Source organism: Orbicella franksi, chromosome 7 (genome assembly GCF_964199315.1).
Source record: "Orbicella franksi chromosome 7, jaOrbFran1.1, whole genome shotgun sequence".
Classification (NCBI taxonomy): Eukaryota; Metazoa; Cnidaria; class Anthozoa; order Scleractinia; family Merulinidae; genus Orbicella; species Orbicella franksi.
The window spans coordinates 13,675,551-13,702,550 of NC_138151.1; the positions used below are offsets into that span (position 1 = coordinate 13,675,551).

At 38.0% G+C, this 27,000-nt stretch overlaps 3 protein-coding genes across 4 annotated transcripts in view; 1 reads left to right on the top strand and 2 right to left on the bottom strand.

The window, feature by feature from the left end:
• The window catches only part of LOC145493786 (methylcrotonoyl-CoA carboxylase subunit alpha, mitochondrial-like), a 24,462-nt gene extending 7,857 nt beyond the window's left edge, over positions 1 to 16,605 (bottom strand). Inside the window, exons 1-20 of one of the 2 annotated variants that reach the window (XM_081473249.1) lie at positions 16,536 to 16,605; positions 16,407 to 16,447; positions 14,027 to 14,166; positions 12,918 to 13,013; positions 12,474 to 12,595; positions 11,810 to 11,914; positions 11,669 to 11,711; positions 11,414 to 11,535; positions 10,676 to 10,869; positions 9,976 to 10,043; positions 9,597 to 9,751; positions 8,597 to 8,685; positions 7,429 to 7,538; positions 6,759 to 6,851; positions 6,184 to 6,307; positions 5,585 to 5,671; positions 5,214 to 5,263; positions 4,085 to 4,222; positions 3,430 to 3,537; positions 2,885 to 2,956 (exon numbers count right to left, since the gene is read on the bottom strand). In XM_081473249.1, the coding sequence (XP_081329375.1) occupies positions 2,885 to 2,956; positions 3,430 to 3,537; positions 4,085 to 4,222; positions 5,214 to 5,263; positions 5,585 to 5,671; positions 6,184 to 6,307; positions 6,759 to 6,851; positions 7,429 to 7,538; positions 8,597 to 8,685; positions 9,597 to 9,751; positions 9,976 to 10,043; positions 10,676 to 10,869; positions 11,414 to 11,535; positions 11,669 to 11,711; positions 11,810 to 11,914; positions 12,474 to 12,595; positions 12,918 to 13,013; positions 14,027 to 14,166; positions 16,407 to 16,447; positions 16,536 to 16,600 (2,022 nt within the window). In that variant the 5' untranslated portion in view covers positions 16,601 to 16,605. Of the gene's footprint in view, positions 1 to 2,884; positions 2,957 to 3,429; positions 3,538 to 4,084; positions 4,223 to 5,213; positions 5,264 to 5,584; positions 5,672 to 6,183; positions 6,308 to 6,758; positions 6,852 to 7,428; positions 7,539 to 8,596; positions 8,686 to 9,596; positions 9,752 to 9,975; positions 10,044 to 10,675; positions 10,870 to 11,413; positions 11,536 to 11,668; positions 11,712 to 11,809; positions 11,915 to 12,473; positions 12,596 to 12,917; positions 13,014 to 14,026; positions 14,167 to 16,406; positions 16,451 to 16,535 lie in introns of both variants that reach the window. The other variant, XM_081473248.1, reaches the window with a different exon arrangement.
• Positions 16,606 to 16,732: 127 nt separating this feature from the next.
• Positions 16,733 to 21,591, top strand: LOC145493955 (uncharacterized protein CXorf58-like). Its single transcript, XM_081473448.1, has 9 exons — positions 16,733 to 16,861; positions 16,951 to 17,050; positions 17,299 to 17,393; positions 17,975 to 18,086; positions 18,493 to 18,624; positions 19,804 to 19,879; positions 20,085 to 20,241; positions 20,337 to 20,448; positions 21,111 to 21,591. The coding sequence occupies exons 1-9, from the start codon at positions 16,824 to 16,826 to the stop codon at positions 21,255 to 21,257; spliced, it is 969 nt and encodes a 322-aa protein (XP_081329574.1). The 5' UTR covers positions 16,733 to 16,823; the 3' UTR covers positions 21,258 to 21,591.
• Positions 21,592 to 21,630: 39 nt separating this feature from the next.
• The window catches only part of LOC145493957 (intraflagellar transport protein 80 homolog), a 23,525-nt gene continuing 18,155 nt past the window's right edge, over positions 21,631 to 27,000 (bottom strand). Inside the window, exons 22-25 of the mRNA XM_081473450.1 lie at positions 26,815 to 26,935; positions 26,119 to 26,291; positions 23,633 to 23,756; positions 21,631 to 22,960 (exon numbers count right to left, since the gene is read on the bottom strand). Of these exons, the coding sequence (XP_081329576.1) occupies positions 22,868 to 22,960; positions 23,633 to 23,756; positions 26,119 to 26,291; positions 26,815 to 26,935 (511 nt within the window). The 3' untranslated portion in view covers positions 21,631 to 22,867. The remainder of the gene's footprint in view (positions 22,961 to 23,632; positions 23,757 to 26,118; positions 26,292 to 26,814; positions 26,936 to 27,000) is intronic.

A 27,000-nucleotide genomic window follows, 5' to 3' on the forward strand; every position in this document is an offset into this window, starting at 1 on the left:
TCGTTTCCTCTGAAACGAAACGGTATTGTTTTCAGTTCAAGGGTGAACTATTTACACAGTGATTTGCAGTATCCCATCAGAGTAAAGTTCGTAATCGTTAATGTAAATACGGTGGAAATTCGGTCATCGCAACAAAATGTGGCGTTCCGAACATTTCAATTGCTGCTTTATTCGAAAATGAGGAATTACAACTGAAACTCTCGTTTCTCGTCATTAAAATACACAAGAAAACTACACATTGGACTTCTATTCGGATAGTAATAGTGAAAAGGAAGTTTATTTTGGAGGTAGAGAGAGCGCCAGAACACGCGATTTGTCCACGAATGCGATATTTTAAGCCGATGAAAGCAGTTCGTTTTGTTTAGTTCAACGAAGAAATGGTATTGTTTTCTGTTTCAGAGTGATTTATTGACATAGTTAGTATGAATGTTATCGGCCAGTAACGCTTGTAATTCACAAGGTAAACATGTTCAACAAAAATAACTTGTTGTTTCGTTTCCTCAGAAGCGAAATGGTATTGTTTTCAGTTCAGGGGTGAACTATTTACATAGTGGGGGTAATATCCAACCAGAGTAAAGTTCGTAATTGTTAATGTAAACACGGCGGCAAAATTTCAGCCAGAACTCGGTGCATCGCAACAAAATGTGTCATGTGCAACATTGCAGTGAAACTCTCGTTTCTCGATATTATCTCACACAAGAAAACTGCGAACTGGACTTGATAGTGATAGTGAAAAAGAAATATACTTTCGAAGTAGAGACACCGCGACACCACGCGCTTTGTCCACCAATGCGATATTTTAAGCCGATGGAAGCAGTTCGTTTTGTTTAGTTCACCAGAGAAATGGTCCTGTTTTCCGTTTCAGATTAATTTATTGACATAGTGAGTATGAATTTTATCAGGGTAAACGCTTGTAATTCACAAGGTAAACATGTTCAGCAAAAATAACTTCTCGAAAGTGAATTCTATTTCGTGACACGGAAAGAAAAGGAAATAATTAGCGACTTGAATGTTCCTAAGTCTTACTGAAACGATGTATTCTAGAGAAACGAAGATATCTATTTCCGCGTTTGATTTAAATGTGATTAAGATCACAACTACAGCGAAATAACTTTGGTCAATCAGAAAACTTGTCAGGAATAACAATCCCGCCCCTTTTCTGTGGCTGTTTACGGGAAAAGAACACGCACTTGGAGCGTTTGGACGATACTACAGATACGATACGATATTAGCCTGCGAACGCAGACGTATTTCCGGCTGTCGCTTGTCTCCGCCGAAAATAACGTCTGCGAACCCGAGCCAAGAAACGATTTTTGTGACGTAATGACTTTTCTTTCTCTTGCGCCGATCAGATTCCATGATAGAGTGAAACTCGAGTGCTTCTCGCAGCGAATACCTCCCGCAGTAGTTCTGGGGCTACTTGAGCTAAACTGTGATTGGCTTAAAATTCCTACGTCACAGAAATCGTTTCCTGGCTCGGGTTCGCAGACGTTATTTTCGGTGGAGACAAGCGACAGCCGGAAATACGTCTGCGTTCGCAGGCTAATACGATATAGAAGGTGACTAGTTCATCATATTGTAATTTAATTAACGTTGGTATATTGCAAAACAGGCACAATATGGCTTATTTATGAGGTTTTCTTCATATCGTAGGTGTCGCCGTTTTCCAGATTTAGTTGAATTTCTTGAATTTTCCGCCACAATTCCAGTAGTTTTACTTCTTAGAGCGCACTTTTAAAAATAAGAAAATTTGTATTGCGACATACCGCGGCATTTCAAGAGCTGGTTTCCATGAAAACACCGATAGCATTTGTATTTTAGCTTCATAATATTCAAGCGAAAGTGGAGGAATAATTGCACATGAGGCGTCCTTTTTGAAAAGAAAAATATACTGCGCCATTGACAACGAAACGTAGAGTGCCGCATCCATTCGAATCAAGGACTGCCAGGCACAGAAATGGAAAAATTATGCCTCAAATGCTTTTGCCTCTTAGCTTTATTTAGCCTCACACACAGTACTTTGAATTTCTGAAAAATTTGGCGGGCCTGTGCGGCCCGCTTCCCAAAGCACTTATCCTATTTAAGACCAAAGTCTGCGATTTTTCGAACCTATTTATGGCCTGGCCCTTAAATTAATACCCTGTTTCAGACGTGCCGTATTTCTCAAGTTCACAATGATGTTAAAGGTATTGTGAATGGCTTTAGTTGCTGGTCTTATCGATTGTGAAAAAAGTAGCTTCTTCTAAAAAACATACCTAATTCAAGACTAGAGTGCAAAAACCATACCCAGTTTAAGACTAAAATGACCAAAATCGATACTCTACTTCTGACTAAAATGTCTTAAAAAAACATGTCCCTCTGACGCTGGACATAACTATATAGCCGATATAAGGGAGCACCCCCCTCTCCTGGGGCAGAGTCAAAGTGAAGTATAACAAGTAAATACATTTCGAAGCGCCTTGACTGTAATAACTGATACATGTGTAGACAACTTAAATTAATTAGCCCCTGCTCTTTTACAATAGGTTAAGTACTAAACCTCACCTGGACGAAAAACCCCAGGCTCTGGCAACTGGGCAGATCAGTGTGGTGCAAAGCGGCACATTAGCACATATCCCCCTCACTCCAGGAGATTTTATGTACGAGATTTCAAAACCCCAGCCTTTCTCAGACTTTGAATATCTTTCCGGAAACGAAACCCTATTTCTTTCTGAGAAATAGCTTCTTGTTCTGCTTATTTTTCAGACAACAATTTTCTCGCTTTCTTCTCAGCCGCCTGTTTTCTCACTCGATGACCCGGCTGGACCAAGAGTGAACAAAAACTATATGATTACGAACATCTTTGAAATGAGAATTTCACACACAAAAAAATACGCCACTATACCTCCATCTTCATTGCCTCCATAACGACCAACGTTTCTCCTTCTTCGACACTCTGTCCTGGCTCAACAAATACCTGTGGTCGACGATATAACATGAAAAGAATTACAGCTCAACTACATGTGTGTTCCATGCTCTTGCTCCAAAATCTCGCTCGATTTGGAAAGCCACTGATTTATCTAAAATATGAAGGACAGGACAGAGACCGAAAGCAATCTATGAAGCTTGAACGTCACATATAGATATTCAGGGAGATTTTGGATATTCGTTGAGTTTTTCCGAAGACGTTCTGACTCTTTCAAAACGAATCCGAATTTCCCGAGGAGGTTGCTACTATCCACTGAGTTTCCTGAAGAGTTTCCGACTCTTCGCCGTGTTTACCGAGGAGGTTCCGACTGCTCCTTAAAGTACCCGAGGAGATACCGACTCTTGTTGTATAATTATAATTCGGTTCCAATCGTCTCTAAGTTCTTAAACCCTTCCAAATTCAATAGTCTCTAAACCTCTGCGACTATTCCCTCGCTTACCGTTATTTACTTTCTCGCTTACCTTGACAATAGTGCCAGTCATTGGTGCCATGGCGGAACCTTGAGAAGCTACTGAGAGACCACCCCTCAGGAACTTGGGAACCGGGCGACGAACCTTGTGACAACCATCCTGAATTTGAGAACAGAAACGGAAATAAAACCCTGTTAAGTCAGGAATCTGCGCATTAATCTTTTTCAGAAAAAAATGCCAGAATCTAGCCCAAGTCGATGTGTGCGTGATTATTTTTGCGTAACGTTTTTGACGTCACCGAGTCTCGGAGAAGTTGCAAAACAACATGAAGTCATTAGAGACTGGTCAAACAGTACAAGGGGGGAGGAGACGGGGTGGGTGGAGCATTTCAAAATGTGGTGGTTACAAAACACATGACCCACCCCTTCAATTTGGCACAAAACTGAGTGACCCACCACAAAATGATGGTCGAAAGTTATATGACCCACCCATATAAAACATGACATTTTTGGTTGCATAATCCAATTGTACTATTATTTACGTTTTGGGTAACTAGTGCAGGCTCTTTTCCTGAACAGCGGGTTGGTAATTGAACCTTGTAACTACCAGCTGCTGGGACTTCACGAATCTTTGCGGAGTTATCACATTGGTATGAATATTTCTCGCTGAATCTTCAACGTCCCTTAAGATATGGTAAATAATTTACCTTGGTGAATAAGTGCAGGGTTCCCTCTTGATCGACAAGCCAGGATTTAAAGATTCGTCCATCTACATTAGCTACGAGGCTGATCTTTGAGCCTTCTGATTGTAGCTTTCCTTTCACGAGCATGCGTCGACCTTCGATCTATCAAACACAACATGGAATCACCATTAATCATCAGGAATTTAAAACAATTACCTTCAGGCCTTCACCGAAAATCGACAACGTGAAATTTCTCATTAAAAAGAAGGGAATACGACATTTCCAACCTGCTGCTACTGATCAAGGTCGGGTTGTTCAAAGACCGATTAACCCTAACCCAGGATTAAAAGTTCACCGAAGGATTAACTTTGCTGTATAAAAATGTTTCTCACTGCTTACGTTTTGAATATTTTGGACTAATAGCCTGCGAACAGGCTCCCGGTGAGCCCGAACGAAGCGAGGGGGCTCCCCTGTCCCCGTCCCCATCGATTTGCTCTCCGAATTCTTCCGTTTCGCGCTCGCCGAAATTTTTTTTCCGTCCTCGCCGGGAGCCTGTTCGCAGGCTATGGACTAAAGGCCAAACAGTATAAAACGAAATCCTCACTAAAATATTACAAAACTGGCTAATGCTAAGTTAGCTTCGGGCTTTGAACAACCCGGACAAAAGATATCATACAATGAAATTCAACTATTACTTGTCTTTGGCATTGATACCTTTGGAGCCCTTTTTTTCTTTTTAAGCACCGACAGTAATTCTACGTTTTGCAATACTACGCTAAGCGATTGGCTAAAAAAAAATTCCCGCCACTTTGTCATCCAATCAGGAGAAGTAAAACCAAAATCAACTATGACTCGCTCGCGCACGTTTTCCCGCGCTTCGCGACAGCTACATGTGTTTGCGTTAAGTTTTGATTGGTTTACTGGATTCTCTGTGTCTTATATGAGTTGCCAGAGTGATTTGACTTTCACAACGTTCAATTAAAAACTGCATTACTCCTCCTGGATAGAATGCTAGTTCATTGAAGGTTTAACCAAACCAGGTGGAGATAGGCACAGTAAGAGTAAAAACAATAACTCTGGCCATGTTGAAACTTTTAAATGCCTTGATTGGGATGTTGACAAATTAAAAGACTACACCATTGTTCAAACTTACCTCCAGTGTAAAACTGCCATCCTGGTTGTAAGAAACAATAACATAAACCTCTAAAATGGGGGAAAATAACAGGAAAAAGTGAATATAACATGAAAAGACGGTTTCAGTTCTAGTTCAGTCAAGTATCGTTGCGAACACTCATTAAATTTCTATTTACACACAAGAATGATTCATCCCTCTCCCTAATTGTTTTGAAGACTGTTTATTGTATTTAAGAAACTTTACCAAACTACAACGTGTTAGTTGCTTCAAATCCGTCTTTACTTAACTTTTTCATCGTCCTTTAGAATCGCAACAACCATACGAATGATTCTTATGTCCATTTCGCAAAGCAACAAAGTAAAACAGAACAGAACAAATAATTGTCTTACTTTTATCGCCATCATCGAGACGTATTCTCCTTTTAGCGACATTGTTCATTCGGAAACTAGTGGTAGAATTCCACACTGAAAAGGGATCTGTTAGAAAGAGAGCGACAACCAATAAACAAGACTGCACTAACACACATCAACAAATGTGAAGTTTACATCAAGCATAAAAGTAAGAAAAAACCAGACTAAGGTTAACATAAAAAAAAAACAGATTGCGAATCAGTCCTGGACTGGACTGACAAGACTGTGCTTCCCCAAAGAAAAGAGAAGTTGTGATGGTTCCAGATAAGTTAAAAGTGTTTCAAGGACGTTACTGATAGGTTGAGAATATCTGGACGCGTTTTTAAAACGCATTTTTTAACCCAGAAATTAGACGTTACGCGGCTATCCACAAGGGACTTCTCATCATAACCAACGAAGTAATAAAATATAACAAGACCCAAATAAATAAATAAATAAATAAATGCATATACACTGGGTCAGTGATTATCAACAGGATATCGTTATCGACTCGTTGAAAAAACCCCGACTTGATATCAAAGTCCAGTAAATAAAAGTTGTTGCCTTCTCGTGCAATTTTAAATTATGACTCTCCTCACCGTTCGAGAGTGAAGCTCGACTTTCTTGCTCTTGTCTCTCGAAGAGAAGAAGTCCCAAGCTGGCTTGAGCCAGTATCTCATCGCTCAGCGGTACCTTTGCGGGGAATAGATCTTGATAGTGTTGCTGCAGTAAAGAGATTTAAAGTCACGCTCATTGTTGATGAAATGACAAAACTTGGAGAAAGTACCAAGTTTAGAAACTAAGTACGAAAAAAAAAAAAAAAAAGTAAATAAACGGAATAGGCATTGGAAATTGATTATCGTTTTTAAAATGATTTCTAGAATAGCCAGATCACAGGCCATCAAATTTTAAAGGAAATGAGAAGAACTAATTAGAACGTAAGGAAAATTAATGATTACGAGTGTGGATGGAAGTGGACAAACGTAAAAACATCAGGGTCATTTTTTCAATCTTGATTCAAATTTCGTTAAATTTGGCAGAGAATTTCCCCAAAATGCTTTCTGGGGCTTCTTATCTTCTGTAACTCAAATTGCGTTTACAAGAATTACCAGCAATAGTTAAGAAAACAGCACATTTTCAGCCGTAGTTTATTCAGAAGTTTATTTGAAGATACCTTAATGAAGTCAGTGTGAACGTCTCCTGCCTTAAAATGGCCGTGTTCACACAGACTTGATAAGAAGCTAATGTTTGTGTTCAATCCTACAATCTGTTGAAGAAGAAAATAAAAGCAAGAAGTCAGAAGCGAGCTCCACAAAAGCTACAACGGTGAAAAATGAAGTCTTTCTTACAGAAAGACTTTTAATTCCTTGATAAATGACGAATACAATGACTAAAAGGGTTAGGGAAAGGGAAAATTTCATCCCGGGAATTTCCGTTCCATTTAGTTTTGCTTTCAGAATTTCCGGTTCAATGGTTCGCAATTCGGAAATTCAACAATTTTCAGATTTTCCGGAAACTTGTCAGGAATTTTCATACCATTTATCTCCCTTTCGAAACTCCCGGAAGTCTTGGTCGAATTAATGAAAAGCGCTCATTACGTCAGGTTAATCCCACAAAAAAAATAACACCAAAAACGTAATAAATTTTAAACCAAAACTTAAAGGAAAAAAGATGGCCACGATTGGGATGAATTACGAAGAATAAACTTGAGAAATTCATTTACGATAATGATTTAAGGATGGGTCATCAGTGCTGCTGCCTTGTAGAGCATTTGAGAAAAAAAAAAGTCAAGAGAGATAAGGAATCGATTGTAGTCCGGGATCAATAGGTTATAGTTGACGTACATTGTATTGCTGTAAAGATTCTTTCAGTAAACTCAAGGCCTGCTCTCTGTTTTCTGACCACACCACAAGCTTAGCAATCATTGGGTCATAATGAACTGATACTTCATCACCTATGAAGATAACAGTGACATAGAATCACTGAAAAGACGTGTAGGGGACATTTTACGTTTTCTAAGAAAACCACCATCCGTAGCTGAGGCGGGGAGACTTTGAAACACGGACGCCTGAAAGGGAAGGAGGGTGGGGGGGGGGGGGGTTGGGGGGAGGTGGGGAGGGGGAGGGAGGCACACAAAGATCTTACATGAACCAAGATGTTCCCAAAAAGGGCCATCATATCACTGCTATCCACTCAAAAAAAGTATCCTTTCTTGTTAAGTGCGTCCATTTGGCATGGAAATTGCCCCTCAGAAATACCCAGTGCCAAAGAATCCATTTCCCAAGGAGCCAAATTTCCAAGGGAGACAGAGGCAGGCCATTTCCCAAGGAGACCAATTCCCAGAGATACCATTTTCCAGGGAAAGTCTAGTTCGGACAGCAACATCTTAGTTGCCAGTCCTGTCAAGTAGAAAACTAACCATACTACTAATTTAGTTTGGAAGGCCTATAACTATAATCAACTAATCAGATTGCTCTATTACTGGGCTAACATTTTCAAAGTATTGGACAAGCCACTATCCTGCATATATAATCACTCTTGGAGGTTTCCTTGTACACTAGGAATAGTCCCTCTTTTGCTTAGTCCATTGTGCGTAACGCGACAGAAATTAACCACGAGAAAAAAATGGCTGCGTTAAATCCTAGGGGCGAGAATTTTTCGTGGCCATTTTTTTTTTCTCTCGGTTTTCTTTTGTTACGCATGACGGACCACGCGAAAGAGGGACTACTCGTAGTCTAGCTTTCTTGTGGCTTGCTTTTCTAGGATAATTAACTTACTGGCAAAAATATATTTTTTTGGTTTTCTTTCGACTTTCTTTTTGCATAGCTGAGTAACTTAGGCTAAGTTAGCTCTTGATAAAAATTGCTCAGGACGGCACTAGCTTGGACACTATCAACATTTAAGTCTTTTCTGTACAGGCCTCCTTGTGCTTGGTCAAGACATTAGGCCAGCATTCTCCCAGGGTGGCTTGCTTAATAAAGATAATTATTTTTCGGTTATGTACAACTATACCTTGCCTCACTCCTGTTTCTATTCTGATTGTGTCAGATGGTTGAGGTGTTGAGAGATGTAACAGTGGGCCAGCTCCTGGAAGAAAATCACTGAAAACAAATTGTCAAGTTAGGACATAATGTTTTTTTAACATTCAACTTGAAGTTACATTGAAACATACATGACAGGGACAACTGAACCATACTTCTGTTAATGATGCAAGGGGCTTTGAAAAAAAATGCACACAAGCTTCAATGTGGAAGTCGAACCCAGCATCTTCTACAAATCAGTTGGATGTCCTACCATAAAGCTACCAGAAGCCTGTGAACAGGCTCCCATTCAGTTTGTGAGTGAAGCCAGACAACACCACTCTTGGCGTGCTCCGCTCACCCTAGACCATCCTCAGCTAGCTCTATCTGCTCACCGGTATTTTTTACCATCTTATGACCCAATTGGGGAGCCTGTTCACTCCCACAGGCTAAATTACACGGGGCAGGTGGTTGCTAAGCCAGTGCATGGTGGCTTCCACTTGCATACTGTGGCTCTGTGGTTGATCTATCTGGGCAACCGTACAGATGATTACATATGGGTTCACCATTTTTTGTGTACCCTGTGAGCAGTTTATTTCCCTCGTTTACAGCATAGCATTGTAATAGGCATAGGAGAAACCAATTGCTCACAGTGTAATTATTGTGAGATCTAATTAGAAGAAATGCTGTTCTGAGTAGGAGTGTTGTTATCACATTATTATTACATTAATCTCCTTTCTCATTTTGTTTTGGATCATTTCCTGCCACTGTTACCTTGTTAACCGACATCTGAGGGCAACAAATGACAAATTCAGGACTGTAGCCAGAAAAAGAAATTATGACTGAGGTTAAATTCTCTTCCTAGGTATCTAGCAGTGTTTTACTATCCCCAATCAAAAACTGAAAAACTGACTGAGGCAAGTGTGCATGCCTTGGTTTACCTCATACAGGGTATGGCCCAGAAATTTGCGTGTTAACAAGAGATACATCACCTTTCAGGATCCTCAGCATAAATCCTGGCCTCAAAAGAATGCCCTGTTAGTTTGATATCTTCTTGTAAAAGTGGTAGACGTTCTCCTGATGCCACTTTCAGCTGCCACGCAACCAAGTCCTGTCCTGTGATCATCTCTGTAACAGGGTGCTCAACCTAACAGACACAAAATGGCCTTGTTAAGTCAAAGATATTTTTCAACATTAGGATAATAATAATATTTAAAGAAGATAAAGAGACAAGGTCTTGAGAGAAAAATTAAACAAATCAAAATATTTCACTTTTATTCACTATCTCTATCTAATATTTTTGTCTGCACAGAAATAGTATAACTATCAGTGCTAAACATAAAAATACAGCATTTAGTGCACTATTCTTACTTGTAATCGAGTGTTCATTTCCATAAAGTAGAAGTTTTGATCTTTATCCATAATGAACTCGACGGTACCTAAAGGAAATACCCAGATTATTCACCACAAAGCCATCTCATTATTTTATATACTTTAGCCACCTTGTCAATATTATGGTGTCAGACTGAATTAAATGGTCTGGGATCAAGCATTGACTGGGATCACCGCATAATGTGTTCTTGGACAAGACCCTTTACTCTCACAGTGCCTCTTAAATTGTTACTAGCAAACTGACAAAATGCTGGAGGGGAGGGGTGGGAGAGTAGCCAGTGAAGAATTAGCACCCCATCCCCGTGGACTGTAGCAGTACTCTAAATGACTTAAACTGGGACAAGCTTTTAGGCTGTGTGTGTCAATTTAGCATGAGTGCAAATGGCGAAAAACTTTGCATTGCGCTCTTGGATAGGGCATGTAGCTCTTGCAGTTCCTCTCTTCTTCCAGAGGTGAAGAAACAAAGTAAAGGCAAATTGTTAGTCTAAGGGCAAACTCACAAAAATGCTTGAGGGTAAGGGAACCTGTGATTGCATTGTCATCCCATCCTGCTGTCAACAGTTACAATGCAATGATGATTTGCATTATTCTCCTGAATCACATCTGTTTTTACAAGATACTAAAATTACAAGGAGAAATAAGATCTTGATCAAAAAGAAAAGTCAATTGCATATCATACCTGCACCAACATAGCCAACAGCCTTTGCTGCCCTCACTGCTGCTTCACCAATCTTCTGCCGCACCTCAGAGGATAACCCTGGAGCAGGAGCCTCCTCAATGATCTTCTGGTGTCTCCTCTGAACACTACAGTCCCTCTCAAACAGGTAAACAGTGTTCCCAAGGGTGTCGGCAAATACTTGAACCTCTACATGTCTGGAAAGAGTATCAGATGAAAAGATTCGATGACTAGACAGTATTAAAACATGTATCATTAGTAAGAATAAATAAAACTTGAACAAAGAGATTTGAACATGACAATCTAAAACATCCAGTTTCTGTACCATTTATAAGAAGTGACCTAAATATTGCCAGTCCACATGGCTAGGATGTTAGTCCATCATAAATTGTAATGTTTTAGTTTGTCCTTCAACTAAATAACGTTCATGGTGTAAATTTATGGGCAGAGGAAGACTCTCAGACAGTTAATGCAATTATACTCAAGGTAATTCAACATTAATGAAATTGCCTAAGCTTATATTACTGTGAGATTCCTTCAAGGGGTTACTGCACAGTAAGTGGGGAAAGCAAAGTGGAAATACACATAGGAAAGACAATAATATTGGCCAGCATTATAAATAGACAGCTGCAGTGCAAGCCAAGCATTATAAAGATGTAGCCTTTAGCATGCATTGCAGACCTACATGTATACGTAGAATGTTAACTGATGATGACTCTAGTTTGAAGTGCCAGCCAGTACCTTGGAGTGTCGACAAACTTTTCCACTAACATATTATCGTCATTAAAGGACTTAAGAGATTCCCTTCTGGCTGATTCCAGAGCATCATCGAAATCTTCTGGCTTCATAACAATCCTCATTCCCTGAAACAAGATGGAATAAAATCTTTATCAGTTGACGAGATGTACATGATGTGGCACTGGACTGTCATTGTAGTAAAAAGATTTATGAATAATAAGTGCTGCAAGTAATTAATGTTAATAAAGAAAATAATACCTTTCCACCACCACCTCTTACAGCTTTAAGCATAACAGGATATCTGAAATAAAAAAATTACAAACAACATTGTTAACATGGAATTCAGCACAAAAAAAATGAAGAAAGCAAGTTGTTATTATCACAGTAAGTTGCTGTCACCCTATTCTTTCTGCTTCTTGTCTTAATCTCTCATCAGATTGGTCTTCACCATGGTAACCTTCAATGATTGGCACTCCAGCAGTTCCCATGATTTCTTTGGATGTGCTGCAATAACAAAACAAGGGAATATATGAAGTGTTATAGATAATATTATGGCAAGTTAACAAAAACAAATGTTATAAAATCATTATTAAAAATAATTTTGTTATTACTCTAAACTTGATGTTAGTCAGTGTAACTATTTCAAGTACATGTATGTATTGTGCTGTTCCAGAAAATACATGACTGTATCCACACCCCCCACAGAAGGAAATGGAATTTTCTGGAGGAAAGAAATGTATGAGACTTCAATTGAAATATCCAGAGGAGTGGGGGTCTTACACGAAATTCGTTCCATGAGGGAGGTATGGATATTTTCTGTAACTATATCTAATAATTTTAACAATCATTGATTGGAGAGAGTTAACCAAGTGAGTAGATGTCTTTCTTTGTGGGGAAAAAAAGTGTTCTTTGTGGGGGAAGAATCAATTTAGCATGCCTAGAGACTCTGACTAGTCATAGAGTAGAGTCAAATAGACTGCTAAAAATAGTCTTCTTCTAATTAGGTATCCCATCAGTTCCCATGCAGGAAGTCAAGGAAGTAAGGAAATCACTTAATATTTACCTTTTAATACCCATATCTCTGATGGCCGAGGCTGGTGGTCCAATAAATATCACACCTTCTTTCTCGCAAAGTTCTGCAAATTCTGGCTTCTCTGATAAGAAGCCGTACCCAGGATGAATAGCCTACAGAGTATAATTATTCAAAAATGATAATTTCTTAACATACACATACTTGATCAATACACATAGAATCAGGTAATTCGCAATACTTACTTTGATATAGAACGAGAATGTATTTTTTTTTCTCAATTTTTTGACTAATTGCAATTGGACTTACATAGGGTGGTGTGTTGCATTGAGGAAGGAGGGAGGAGGCAGTCTATGTATATTAATTTGTGTACCTTCTTGATTACCAGTGGTGCTTAATCAACAATTATTATAGTAACATTCATCCTGCACACATACAAAATTCAGATGAAGGTGTCTACTTTAATTTGTTCATTACCTGTGCTCCACTCTGAATAGCAACTTCAATGATTTTCTCCATTTTGAGGTAACTTTCCCTTGACGCTGCTGCTCCAATGTGGAAAGCTTCATCCGCCTGGAGTACAATACAATTTTTTATTGTGAAATGAATTTGCCAATGAGGAGGGAGGTCTCAAAAGCAAAAGTATGAACCACAACTGGAATTTCTAGCAGGATGGGATAGATCAATCTGAACAGAACTCTGTGGGAGGAGTACGGATATTTTCTGGAATGAACACAGGCTGTACTTGGTAGCGTAATCAAGTGTTATTATTATTTTTTTCCAAGAGGGCACAGTAATAAATAATAATAATAAATAAGTATTTATATAGCGCCTATCCATGCCCGCTCTAGGCGCTGTACAATTCACCAAAATGAGCTGTACTAATCTTAATATTAAAAATGTGCATTGAAGAAAGTAATAAAAAGTAAAAATCGCTAAGAATGATAAGTTTTCTTAAAAAGATGAGTTTTGAGTTTAGATTTAAAAGAACTTAGATTGTCACATGAGCAGATAGAAACAGGTAGACTGTTCCAGAGTTCAGGAACGGAAACAGCAAAAGCCCGAGAACCATACGTCTTCAGGTGAAAATTTGTGGGGTTAAGAAGTGTGATGATCGGAGGATTCTGGAAGGTTGGTAGTACGTTACTAGATCTTGAACGTAGACAGGAGATTGTTGATGAAGAGCCTTAAAGGTAGCCAATCCTGAAATCCAATTGGTTCTTAGTGCAGTCTGGATTTTCCTATCTCTGACCACGGTCACAGTAATGTGCACACATGTATTTGGAAAAGGTCAAAAGTTATAAATTAAATTGATTGAGAGGGAGAAGAAAAATAAAATAATTATTGAGTTATATATTGCCTTAGGTTTGGTTCGTATAGTGAAAAACTGTGGCCTCGGACTTAAAAATGCTCAGACCTCAGTCAAAGATTTTCACTATATGGACCTCCCAACCAGAAATAATATATAGTTGACAAGCCTCAACATCAAAAGATCACCAAATTGAATGCTAACCACACAATGCAAGATAGAAAATTTACTAATTAACAGTAATTTGAGACAAAATATTACACAGTATTTAACTCACCACATCTACATGGATGGAATTTTCATCTGCATCACTATAAACTGCCACAGTTCTTATTCCCATTTTCTTTGCTGTTTTCATCACACGACAAGCAATCTCTCCTCTGTTGGCTACAACCACCTTCTTGATAGCTCTTGGACCTGAACAACATACAAGATAATAGGTTATCGACCAAGTGTGAGGTCAACACGAACAAAATTTATACTTGATAAATGATTATTTATTATTGAAATATAATTTATAAAATTCTCCAGTAAAATGATGAAATAATCTACTAATGATGCAGATAAATTTTGCATAAGAACAGACCAAAGTTTTGAATGAATGTTATAATTGAATTATTTGCTAATAAAATAAGTCTCATCATTATTTTTACTTTTTCTTTTTCTTTTTGAATTATATTAAACTTTTTCTAGACAGTATAATTTCTAAATTATATTTGATGATTCTTAACAAAATTTGAATAAAGTATTTTATTTTTACCTTAAGCTTAGCAAGGCAGTAAAGCAAAATACTTATTATTTTATAGACTATGAGTAGTCTCTCTTTCGCGTAGTCTGTTGAATGAGACCATAAATAAACTGTGAGGAAAAAAGCGGCTGCACAAAATACTCGGGGCAAGATGTGTACGAAAGGAGGGACTACCGCCTAAGCCAGAGAGTTTGAATTATCTATTGTTCTCACAGTACAAAAAATATGATTGGCCTATGTTAGGAGCGTTGGCAACACGTTGTCAACATTTGAGATATGTGTGACATCTTGGAGGAATGTTTATCTCACTCTCTGAAAATAGAAAGCTTTGGAACCGGTGCTAATAAAAATGTTGGAATCGCATCTCACAGCCCATGATGTTCTTGCAATTCTGCCAACAGGCTATGGAAAGAGTTAAATTTATCAAGTGCTTTGTTTGGCAAAGCTTTTCATCTCGAACCCAAATACCAGTGTGTTACTCATTTTGACGCTCAACACCGGGTCAACAGCAACGTTGAAGAACCATTCTGTAAATATGAATTGACTGAGCTTGGCCTTTCTGCCATCCATTTGAAAGATTGAACCGGACTTTCACTTGATATAATAATGATAATAATAATGATAATAATAATAATAATAATAATAATAATAATAATAATAATAATAACAATAACTTTATTTGAGTGTCTAGTCTTCTAGCTAGTCTTCTAGCTTCTATAGGGCATTCACTAGAAACTTTCCACTGCTATCGGTAAACATGCCACCACACTTGGATGATCTCCTATGTCAAATACATACATGTAAATTCAGGGTTGAAACTTCGCATTTGAAAATCTCTCAGTAAATTTTAGACTTACACCTACAGACACCGCAAAAATCCTTACAAGATGCTCCTTTGCCGTCCTCTTTCAAAACTTCTTAAATAGCAGTTAAATCGCTTAACAAACACCGTAACTAAGATTTACTTCTCATGGCATGGCTTTGCATTGCTTCTTGAAGATTTTCAAGACGTTTCCCGGGGTTAGTGACGACAGGTGATAATGTTGGGCTGTTCCGAAAACCTGGAGTGCGGAGTGCAGAGTGTTAAAAAAATTAAAAAATTAGAAATAAATAAAATTTAAAAGTGAATTGAATACTTAATGTCACTATTCTGCTGTTCAAATTAAGTGTAGAATGTAACCATTACGCAACCAGGTAAAAGGTAACATTTAGGAAAAAGTAAAGTACAGTCCAGTTGACTTGAAAAATTAGAAAAAATAGTAAGATAAAAAAGATAAACTGTAGATTGACAAATACAGAAACAAATACAAATACACAGGTCAAGTTGCACTTTCAGAAAACAAATTATAACGAATATTTTACCTAAAAAGCTATTCAACCACACAGCACTGCTTGTCCATGTCCTTTCTGTTGGAATGGCCGTTTTTATACTTAAGACGCATTGCCCGTTTTTACACTAGTGGTCACATTATCCGTCCAGAAGGAGAATGCATCCTTAGCATATATATTTCTCAAAATTCAATTTTTAGATTATTTATGTGTTTTTAAAATTATTCTTTCAATTCACCTTCAAATTTTACTTTATTTCTATTTCTTTATTTTTCTCATTTTTTTTTTTATTTAATTTAACACTCCGCACTTCGCACTCCGCGTTTTCGGAACAGCCAGGCGATAATGAGAGGACGTCAAGATAAGGAATCGTATTGGAGACGTGTAACGAGATTGAAAATTTACACGGAAAAATCACTCGGCCGTGAAAGGTCAAACTCTCTGGCTTTATCGTGGGTAGTCCCTCCTTTCGCGTGCTTCTCACCCCAAGAGTTCGTGCGGCAATTTTTGCAAGACGGACTAAGTGAAAGAGGGACTACTCGTGGACTAATTATTTTTGAAGTTTTGAACAGAAACTTACCACTGGTGTACTGGGCACCGATAGTCCACCAAAGTTGTTTTCTACTTGTAATCAAACAAAAGGCATGTCAATCAGACATCAAGCACTTAATAAAAGTATGTAGATGTTGAATTCAGAGCTAACATATACCTGTTAGCGCCGAGAAAACGGCAAAATAATTTACGTCCCAAAGGTCCAGCAATGTTGGACGCCATTTTGAATTTTGTAACAAACAGGACAAAAGATTTACGGTATATAAAGTGATTCCTGAGCAACAGCTCTTACGCTGATATGAGCCTGCATTCGCTTCCATAGTAACCAGCTGCATTGTGGGTCAATAACAAATATGGCTGACTGATTTGCTTGCAAGCTAAATATTTTTCTTTGCAAAACTTTTGAGCATTTGACTTTCTTGATTTGTGGATTCCATCTAAAGATATGGGGCAAAATGTTAACGAAGGTCCTCCGGATTCACGGTGGGTTTCAGTCGACATTGAATGGAATATAACAGAATACAAGCGTATTGCTTTCAGAAATTATATCAGTGTGATCGATCTTTTTGCAGGCTTACTAGAATTGAAGCAACAAGAAAAATTGAGCGGTTCTGGTGTTCGTATCGTGACAAACAAATGTTCAAGTTGCTTAAATATGCCATATGTGCAGCGGTAAGTGGACAATCTTCTGTAGTTTACATTGTATGCTAGCGACTTCGACACATTAATACAGTTGTTATCTTAAGCTTATCTTATCTTATCCTGATCCGTTTTTTCAGAATATGCTTCTGGTTTGTTAGCCGGAAACTTTTAAGTTTGAATGATTTTAGGATTAATTATAAAAATTTATAATTTTAAGCTGAAAGGAACTGTTGTTGATCTTGCACGCCAAAGTTAACATTTTGACGTGTTGTTTGTAGGAACATTCTCTCACTTATGAAGTGTTAAGAAAAGTGTCGCCCCTTGAAGCAGATCTTCTGCGGGATCCTGTGATCCAGGCCAGAGTGAGGTTTAGGTATTAACTTAGATTAATTAAACTTTGCATCACATCAGACCAAGAAGAAACTTGTGTTATGCAAACTTCTTGGTCTGGTTTAGTGGGACAGCTTCCTTAAGGGTACATGTACACTGTAGACCCCTTCGTAGAATGACAAGGGACATCACACAGGGGTTCCATTAAGGTTTTCAACAGGAGGGCAACTGGTTTTCATGGGGGGGGGGGGGGGGGGGGGCAATGCTTTTCGAACTTAACCTCTCTATAAGAAAAATTCTCCTCTAGATGATCATAGCGGGTGGACAAAATCATCCTCACAGCAACTCAATTTGCCCACTGAGTGCCTGGCCCTTAATGGAACTCCTGATCACCCTGGCCTGTCATCCCCCAGGCTTACTTCGGTAGCTGGGTACTCTCATTGGGAATATGTGAAATGTGAGCTAATTAAAATAGATGATTTTATCTTATGAGTGGGTCCAGGAATCTTAAAACACATGAGCATTGTATTGTATTTTCAATTTGACGTATATAGAACTCTGTTTGTCTTTAGGGGAGACATGGTGATAAAATACATGCATGCTTTATTTGTTTGTCTTGTACAGATTTGGAGGAGCAGAATTTCCACCCATTATTATGTTTAAGATTTTCATTCACAGTGGAGGGCAAGGTGTCAAGTATTACTGTGGTAAAAAGGTCATTAAACCAGCATCTGAGGTAACGTAAAGGAAACCTGAAAATACTGTAGCAGTTTACTGAGAGAAAAACACCAAATAAATAAATGATAGTAAGCCATAAAGGAACAAGGATGGTTAAGGATGGAGAAGATTGATATGGATTACAAACAACAAATTTGAAAAATGTTAGGCTAAACTTTTGATGCGCAAAGTGTGGTACAGCTCCTTTGCATTTACTTTAACTGCAGCTCAAATTTGAAGGTTTGAAAAACCTACTTTTTAATAACTATGAAAGAAGAACAAATTACATTTGATTGTAGACAAAATCCACTTGCGACCAATGTCCAGTATACAATGTATATTAGGTCAAGAACACAATATACTTAAAGAGATTTCAAGGACCCAAGTGATATTGTTTTAGAGATTTTCCATTTTCTACCTTTCAGGCAGCAAGTGATTCCCTGAGACTTATGGGAAATCGAAAGTTCTATGATCAGTTAATAGCCGACATGTGTCAGCATGAGAAAGACAGAATAACAGATGAAATTGATGTGACGACAATGAAAGACTATATGCAGGTATGTGGCTGGCGAGTTTCACTCTGTTCCTACAGTCAAACCTCTGGAGGCAACCACCTCTCGTAAGTGACTCACCTCTCCTCAGCGACCTCTCACTCACTCATCCTCTTTGCTCCTTCGCGAGTGGAGCATAAGGCCACAAGTAACCAGTTTACCAAAATACCAAAAGTTTCCAAGTCAAATCACTATATTTGGAACCTCTTGTAAGCGACTGCAACCACTTTTAGAGCTCAAAGTTTGAAATTTTCGTTTGTTTTTAACCTCTCATAAGCAACCATTTGACAGATAATAGAGCAGAAATTGGATTATAAGGTGTTGTAACATTATCATATTCCTGGATAGCACAAGAGGCAGAAATGTCTCAACTTAGGAAGTATCAGATCTTTTTTTCTCAAAATTGACTTTTCACATGAATAAAACTTTTAAAACATGGTGTAAGTCTCTGCAATTAACATATGCTATTGAGGCAAAATTTTGACCCAATATGATCCAAGCTCTCAGAAGCGACCACCAAGGCTTGACATTGACATTGTACATGTACATGCAGGTGGTCACTTAAGGGAGGTTTGACTGTATTTTTGTACTAGAGGAAAAGAAATGCTCAAATGCTTTGATTACTTGCTACTTGATTCTGATGTCTAGCTGTATAGCATGAAATGACTAAATCAGTAATTTAATTATCCCTCCTGGTGGCTGGTTGCACCCCTCTCCCCCCCCCCCCCCCCCACCCCCACCCCTCAACCCAGTGGATGGTACATGTAACTTTGTGGGCAGAGAGGCACTGAAATCTAGAGTAAATTAGGTCAGTATAGAGCCTTTCCTCACTAGAGAAGGCCCCAACCAGCAAGATTACTGTAGTCCTCAAACTTAGATGGATTGGACCACTGTCTTGATCCATCGGGATACCAGTGTTGATATCAACCATGGTAAACCAGCCATAAGCTTAAAATTGATCTGTTCAGACTTGATCCAAGGTTGGTTTAGCTCTTTAGACATCAGTTTCTGCCTTGTGCTTCAGTCTGTACAGCATGATCACAAACTGGAAGCAAAGTATTTTCTGGCTGGAACATTTTCCCCCCTTACATGTAGTAAGTAACAAACAGCCAATTCAATAAATTATGTGTTCAGTAACCCATTACATGTATCTCATCTTCTTCCTGGTTATATTCCTTTTGTCAGTATTTAAGCCATGTGGATGAATGTCCAGCGGAAACTGGAGGAAAATCCAACACATGGAGACGACTTACTCTTGATGGTAAGTTTAGCTCAATGTTCCTTTATTAAGTTTTAATTATTATACCAGGTTTTCTTTTTGTGTCCTCTTACATGACAGCTATCTTATGGGGGTCGAACCAATTCGGGGATTTTTGAGCAAGTGAAAACTTGAGGGTGCAAAAAGGATATGATATCATCTTTATAGTCAGCTCTGATGGGTGTAATATTACTTTTTTTCATTGTAGCTATTCCAAGGCAGAATATAGTGCACGATATCTTTAGTTTTGTGGCATGTGGTGTCACAACCCCTAGACTGGTAGAAGAATGTCCAGATCTGTTGTCACTAAGACCAGCTACTCAGGAAATTCAAGTGGCCAGTATTAGAGCTATTCCTATGTACAGGTATGACAAATCTGAAATATGTTAATATTCATAACTGCTCAATTACAGTGCCCCACTACCAAGAAAAAAATATTCAGAATTTTTTTCACACACAGGAAAAAGCCACAAATAGACTACAATAACCCATCTCCCATCAGGAGGTCGCGTCAAGCTAAAGCAAGAGTTGCAAAAATGAGGAAAATGTTTGGATTGGATTCTCCAAAACAGGTTAGTACATAATCCCTTGTAGTTACTGTCAGTAGCTTTGCCCTAAACACTGGTCATGCACACACAAAAATTCAGACAAGAGCATTTATAAATAACTTAATTATTGGTTTTTCAAGGTTGTTAAAGACATTCCTTTTCAAAATACCAGGACTTTTCCCTGATAAAAATAACATTTTTGACCAAAGAAATGCAAAATGTGATGTCTAGTAGCAGCTTCTTCTTCCACTCGTTCATTAAGAGCAATAATTTTCAACAAGTTTTTCTTCTTCATTAAGGAAAAATATCGTTGAGATCACAGTGACCCCAAATGTTTCTTCCAGCCTTCAATGGTATTAAATCAGCCAAATTAAATTATTTCAATTTTTCCTGACTTTTCTTGAAAATATTTCTCTGATTCAAGAAAAAAAAAACATTCTCTGACTTTTTCCTGACCTTGAAGAATTTTTTCCCTGACCATTTCCTGATCTGTAGCAACCATGTTGTTCTCTTTTCTCTCCTCACCTCTCCTGATCCCTTTTTTTCACCCTTGCTTAGACCTTTGTACAGCCTACAGCTAGATGAGGAAAAATCTGATTTGTTCGGTAACACTTGCTACACAGGCTACATTCTCCTAAGACACATTCCATTTCTCATTGCTGTTTACATCTACATTTGTATTGCAGACTGAGAGCCTGCAGAGAATAACGCCAGAGGTTGAAGTGCCTGTAGAGGATATATTTGAGGATGACGACTGGGAAGATCAAGCTGATAAATTGTATGAATGGACACAGAATTTATCCCTTGACGAGCTGGGAGATACTTCGCCATGAAAACCCTCACTAACAAATTGAAAACTTGCAACAAAATAGTCTGAGATCATTAAGAGTCATGCAAGTAGAGGTAATTGTTAGAGGAATGGCTTCGAGCCCTTTGTTTGGAATTCTATAAAACAAGGACTATGAGAAGAGGTCACATGCTCAAGTCAAGAATGGTTGCTGCGGTGCGATAATGTGTAACATGGTGAAGTTTGCTACAACAACTGTATATGCAAATCAGAGACAGGAATTATTTTCAAGTAAGAAAGATCTGGTCTGCATTTGAAAATCGCTTTATAAGTTTCCATCAGTAAATAAATTCAAATGTTGAGCAGTTTTTGAAGAAATGCATGTAAACAGAAAACAGTGTTAAATAAATAGGGATTTTGTTTGCTAGATAATTCTGCAACAGTATTAATATTATTATTATTACCAATTATCAATAAAAAAAACAAGAAACATCAAAGAAACTGTTACATTTCTCCGTGTTATTTATTTCTTTGTTTTACCAACTATCAGGTTATTTACATGTGAAAGTAGAGCAATGCTTTGAAAACTCAAGATAAGATGAATATTTTTCACCTTGTAATTGCATCAGACTTTATACCATTAGACTGATCAGGACAGTCCCCTTTAATTTCCTTCATGGATCAAGGAGTGAGACCCCATCCACACCACGTTGACACATTTGAAAACAGAGGTTTCATTCTGAAAACGCGTCAAATATTTTCTGTCCACACTGCTCAGTCAGGGAAATCACATTATAGTGACGGCATCAATTTCTGTCCACACAAAAACAAAAAGCAGCCGGCAATTTAAATTCCCCTGGATTGAAGAGCGTTTTAATAACGCTCCATTTTTGTGACTGATTGGTGTGGACGGGAGGCCACCAGAGACATAAAGCTACGTTTTCAAATGTCTCTGGTGTAGAGTGGATGCTACCTGAGTAACAAGCCAACACAGATATTGTTCTTCTCTTGAGCTTCCATTTTGCTGATCACTCCACAATCCCCGAGAGAAGAGCGATTGCTTCAAATATCACAGCAAAACTTTACCAAATAAATAAAGACAGGGTTTGGGTTGGAATTGAACCCTTAACTATGAATCCTTTGCTAGAGAAAGGCAAGACCTATTACAGGATGTATAGAGCGGTTTTCAATTGAGTGTCATAAAACCAAAACCAAACTAATTACTTACCAATTAGACTAACCAGCCGATCTCAAACCGTAGTAAAACCAAAACCAAAACCAAAGTAATTGTCTAATAACTTTCGACACTCAATTGAAAACCACTCTAAACTATGGTACTAAGTACTAATACTTCATCATGGAAGGCAATCTATCAATTCATTGTTAGATCTGTGTTATTTCTCTGTGCTCTGCGAGACAACTACTGAACAATATGTTACATGTGCATCTTTTGAAAGGACTCTTTCAATTTGTGAACTATTTTGTTTAATGCAGACTCCTTTGTGTTAACTGTAAGTGCCATACTGTGACCATAGTAAACTTCATGTTCTGCACTAAAAGTGCTACCTTAAATGATGATTGAAATATTTACAAGCTTGTTTGCAGTGCATCATCAAAATGCTGATCAGTCTATAAACAAATATAAATAAAACCATGTCAGCCATTGTAGGGTTTTGCCCCAGGTCTTGCTGCCTCTTTCTGTAACTCCATATCAATCTTGGCGTTTATTTTCTTCCAGTCAACCTCGACCTGCAGGTAAAACATAATCAAAAAATTTCAATATAACTATTTTGTTTCATTGCCATGATAACAGTTTGCCAGTAAACATTGATAATCCTGCATGGAAACAGGACTTATCCAGGTGGAGCACACACCAACACACCAACCAATTACCAAGAAACTATTCCACTTCATTCTATTCTAGGGTAAATCTACTAGTCATTCACATTCTTCACAGACACTTTGAAAAGACAAAGAAGCAGCCACTTGATATTAAACAAGTGCACACTGCAGGGCTACTTGATCACTATCTACAAAAGAATAGATAGTGAGTAGCGTAGCCAATCAGAGAACAGCATTCATGATAGAATGCTAGTAGATCTGTCCTAAAAACTGACGGCCACTTCTTTGCGTTTTCGAAGTGTCTCTGAAGAAAATTAGATAAAGTTTTGAATGACTAGACGGTTTACACTAAAACAAATGGATTATTTGCTCTCGATTTCTGCACACGATAGTTGATGAGGGCTGCAATAGAACTCTTGAGCTGTTAAGTAGAAATGACCAAAGAAAGATAAAGGTCAATGTATGGATAAGGGCTGCAGCGAGTGGCAAGGTCACAAGTTATGGAGAAGGACAAATATCACACTTGCATAAGATTTATCACCAAGTTTGCCATTTAACTCACTCTAAATTTAGCCTCACCCCTTGTGCATACTGCAGAAATCGTTTGCTTGTTTCTTTTCTGTCAAAGTTTTCCAAATATTTCTGTCTGTATGCCAGAACTGTGTCCACATGAGTCTTGTGTTTAACAGCAAGTTCAAGGGCCCTGAAAATTGATTGAAGAAACCAGTGTCAGTTCCTCTTACAATGATACCAGTTTTGTTTCCTTTCATACTGTCATACTGGGCATAGTTAATAGTGGGAAATAGTTATGAAACCTGGCAAAGTTATTTGTTGGTTATTTTTGGGGGTTGACCCTGCACAAAACTGGGCAAAATACAAAAGGTGATTATGTGTGCTCCTACAACTAACCAATAGAGGCATTGCAATTGAAGGCTTTTGTGCAAAAAGGGCGTATGTAGCATTTTGGGCAGATTTTTATTTTTTGCAGGATCGAGCTAATTTTTGGCAGACTGACTTATTTTGACATGAAAAGCGTCGTTGCGTAATTGTTTTTGTTGTTTTGTGCTTCAATTTCAAGAAATAACATATGCAAAAAACTCAGTTTTCCAAGAGTATCTTTTGGAGATCTTTTGTTGAATGAAAAACAAAAGAAACCTTTTGTTTGATAAATGATGAAGTCACCGAAGCGTGGCATTTGCCGCTAGTTGTTTGAACCGATAGAAGTTTTATAATTCATATAATTACGCTATTCTCTTACTGTTGCTTCCTTAGTGCAAACAAATAAAGTGCTGACCATGCAGGATTCGAGTTTGTTTTGTCATGACACCGGTTTGATACAAGGTCGGTCTATTTTTTTCCGGTCTATTTCTCTACTTCTTTCAAAAATAAAAACATCTATTTAAAAAAACACTGTCCTCTCGAAGCTGCTAAAAGTAACCGTTTAAGTTCGCGTTGCATCGAAATCGACCTTCGAAGGATTCACTCCAAAAGATACCACTCGGAAAACTGAGCTTTTTTGCAGATGTTATTTCTCAAAAACGAAGCACAAATCAACAAAAACAATTATGCAACAATGCATTTCATGTCAAAACAAGTCAGTCTGCCAAAAATTAGCTTGATCCTGCAAAAAATAAAAATCGGCCCAAAATGCTATATACCCCCTTTTTGCACTAAAGCCTATCAATTATGTAATTCGTGCATATAGTCTATAAAACATATTTAAAACAAAAGATGTGCAGGGTCTAGGACCTTCCAACATAAATTGTAGCCCATTTTTTTTGCTTCTTTGATATTTAAAAATATGTACTGTGATAGCAACATTAGTTGCCTCCTGAACGGTGCCGTTAAATGTTTCTTGTTTTTTGGATTATATAAAATTTTAGGAATGACTTGTAGCAACATTGCAGTGGTTTCATCAACGTTTTCAGCAGGAGGACAACTGGTTTTCACAGGCGGGCAAAACTATTTGAACTGAACTTCTTTATTAGAAAAACTTTCTGCCCGATGGTCAAACCGGGCAGGCAAAGATCGCCCAGTCACAGCTGGTCAATTTGCTCGGTGCCTGGCCCTTAATGAAACCCCTGCATTGAGAAGAGTTTTGAAGGTAGTAATAGGCCATTATACAGTTGTCTGTTCAGTGACCTGGCCTTTGAATGGCAGCGAGGCTGCAGGTGACCTTGTTTTGATGCAGACCTCATGACTTTTGTTGTGTAAATCAAGTTGTTCTTATGGTAACTAGTTGGGATTTAAATGAGAAAAGCAGAGAGGTCTGTATCAAAGCTTTCATTCATAGGCCTGGTACCTAAGCACACGGCTGTAAAATAGCCTACAAATTCAATAATTTTCAGAGGAATTTTAAGAACATCATTTCATTTTTTACTTCAATCTCTAATTATCCACTTTGGTTTTGGCACAAGAAACCTTAAAAAGTTGGTCTGCTATACAATCTGTTGAATTGTAGATTCAAGGCGTTTTCCTTGAATTTTTCCAGAAGGCACACTGCTTGTACAAACCTTGAAATTAAAAAGAATCTGAAAGTGAAGAATGATCATCGCAGTAAATTTTCCAATTTAAGCAATTGGAAAGAAGAAGCCTGAAAAAAATCAGTGCTTCAACGGGATCCATGACCTCCGCAAATACCAGTGCGATGCTCTACCAACTGAGCTATGAAGCCACACATTGGGAGCGAGGACAATTAATTAAGTTCATATCTTCCTGTGAGGAGTGAAATGATGTGAAGTATATATGAAATAATTCATATGTGAACTGCGGTTGTAGATGAAAGTGAAGAATGATCATCGCAGTAAATTTTCCAATTTAAGCAATTGGAAAGAAGAAGCCTGAAAAAAAAAAAAAATCAGTGCTTCAACGGGAACTCAACTCCCGTTGAAGCACTGATTTTTTTCAGGCTTCTTCTTTCCAATTGCTTAAATTGGAAAATTTACTGCGATGATCATTCTTCACTTTCATCTACAACCGCAGTTCACATATGAATTATTTCATATATACTTCACATTAAAAAGAATCTGACAGCATATCTCTACTATACATAGCATGTTGTGTACCTGTCCCAGTTGAAGAGGTCAATATTCATCTGTATTGCCCTGTACGTGAGTCCAGCTTGCAAGAGTATGGTCTCTGCTTCTTGAGTCTGTCGGCAGAAGAGAGCCATGGCAGCATTTCTTCCTTCCTTGGTAGGAATCTCCTTGATGTGGTTGATGTATTGGACTTTGTCAGCCTGTTGATCACAAACACAGTTCTAACATTAAGCACTTACATGTATGTCAATAACTTGTTAAAGCCATAGAATTAGACTGATCTACTGCTCTCTGTCTGACAAGTTGGTGAAGATACTACGCTTGTATCATTATATATATAAAAAAAATATGATTTGGGTTGTATTAAATGGGATACTATTTAACTAGACGTTACCCCTCGTTCTTCTGCCAAGATGTCAACAATTAGCTGATACTAATACACCTACAGTAAATGTAGGTGAAGAGGCACCATGGAAGTGATCAAAAACTTTCAAAAAACGACAATGTTATGAATAAAAACAACAACAACAACAAACAAAACTACACTGACCATTATTCTCGATCTTAACACACTAACCATTTGCTCTCTGACTAATTCCATGTACAGATATCTAACTGATACAATCTGAAGATTATCTGATAGTCAAACCTTTCCTTAGTTGTTGAATATCATTAACTAACTGGAAGCATTCTCTACAATGTCACAAAAGGCTTATTACATACTTCATCTATGGCAGCATAAGCTGTCTCCGCTGTATTGAGATCCTTTGCATAGGCAGCCATTGTGGCCAGACATGCCCACAAAACGGTGTCCTGAAAAAGAAATAAGATGCAAATTACATTAATTTTATTTGCTGACAACTGTGACTTACACAAACACAGATACTATATAGAGTTTGTGCACTGTTT

Bases quoted from the DNA above. Each gene is read 5' to 3' on its own strand.
- LOC145493955 (XM_081473448.1), top strand. From the start codon at position 16,824: ATGGGGCAAAATGTTAACGAAGGTCCTCCGGATTCACG. The intron at 19,880-20,084 runs GTAAGTTTAGCT...TTTTCATTGTAG, and splicing joins GAGACGACTTACTCTTGATG to CTATTCCAAGGCAGAATATA. The intron at 20,242-20,336 runs GTATGACAAATC...TTTCACACACAG, and splicing joins AGAGCTATTCCTATGTACAG to GAAAAAGCCACAAATAGACT.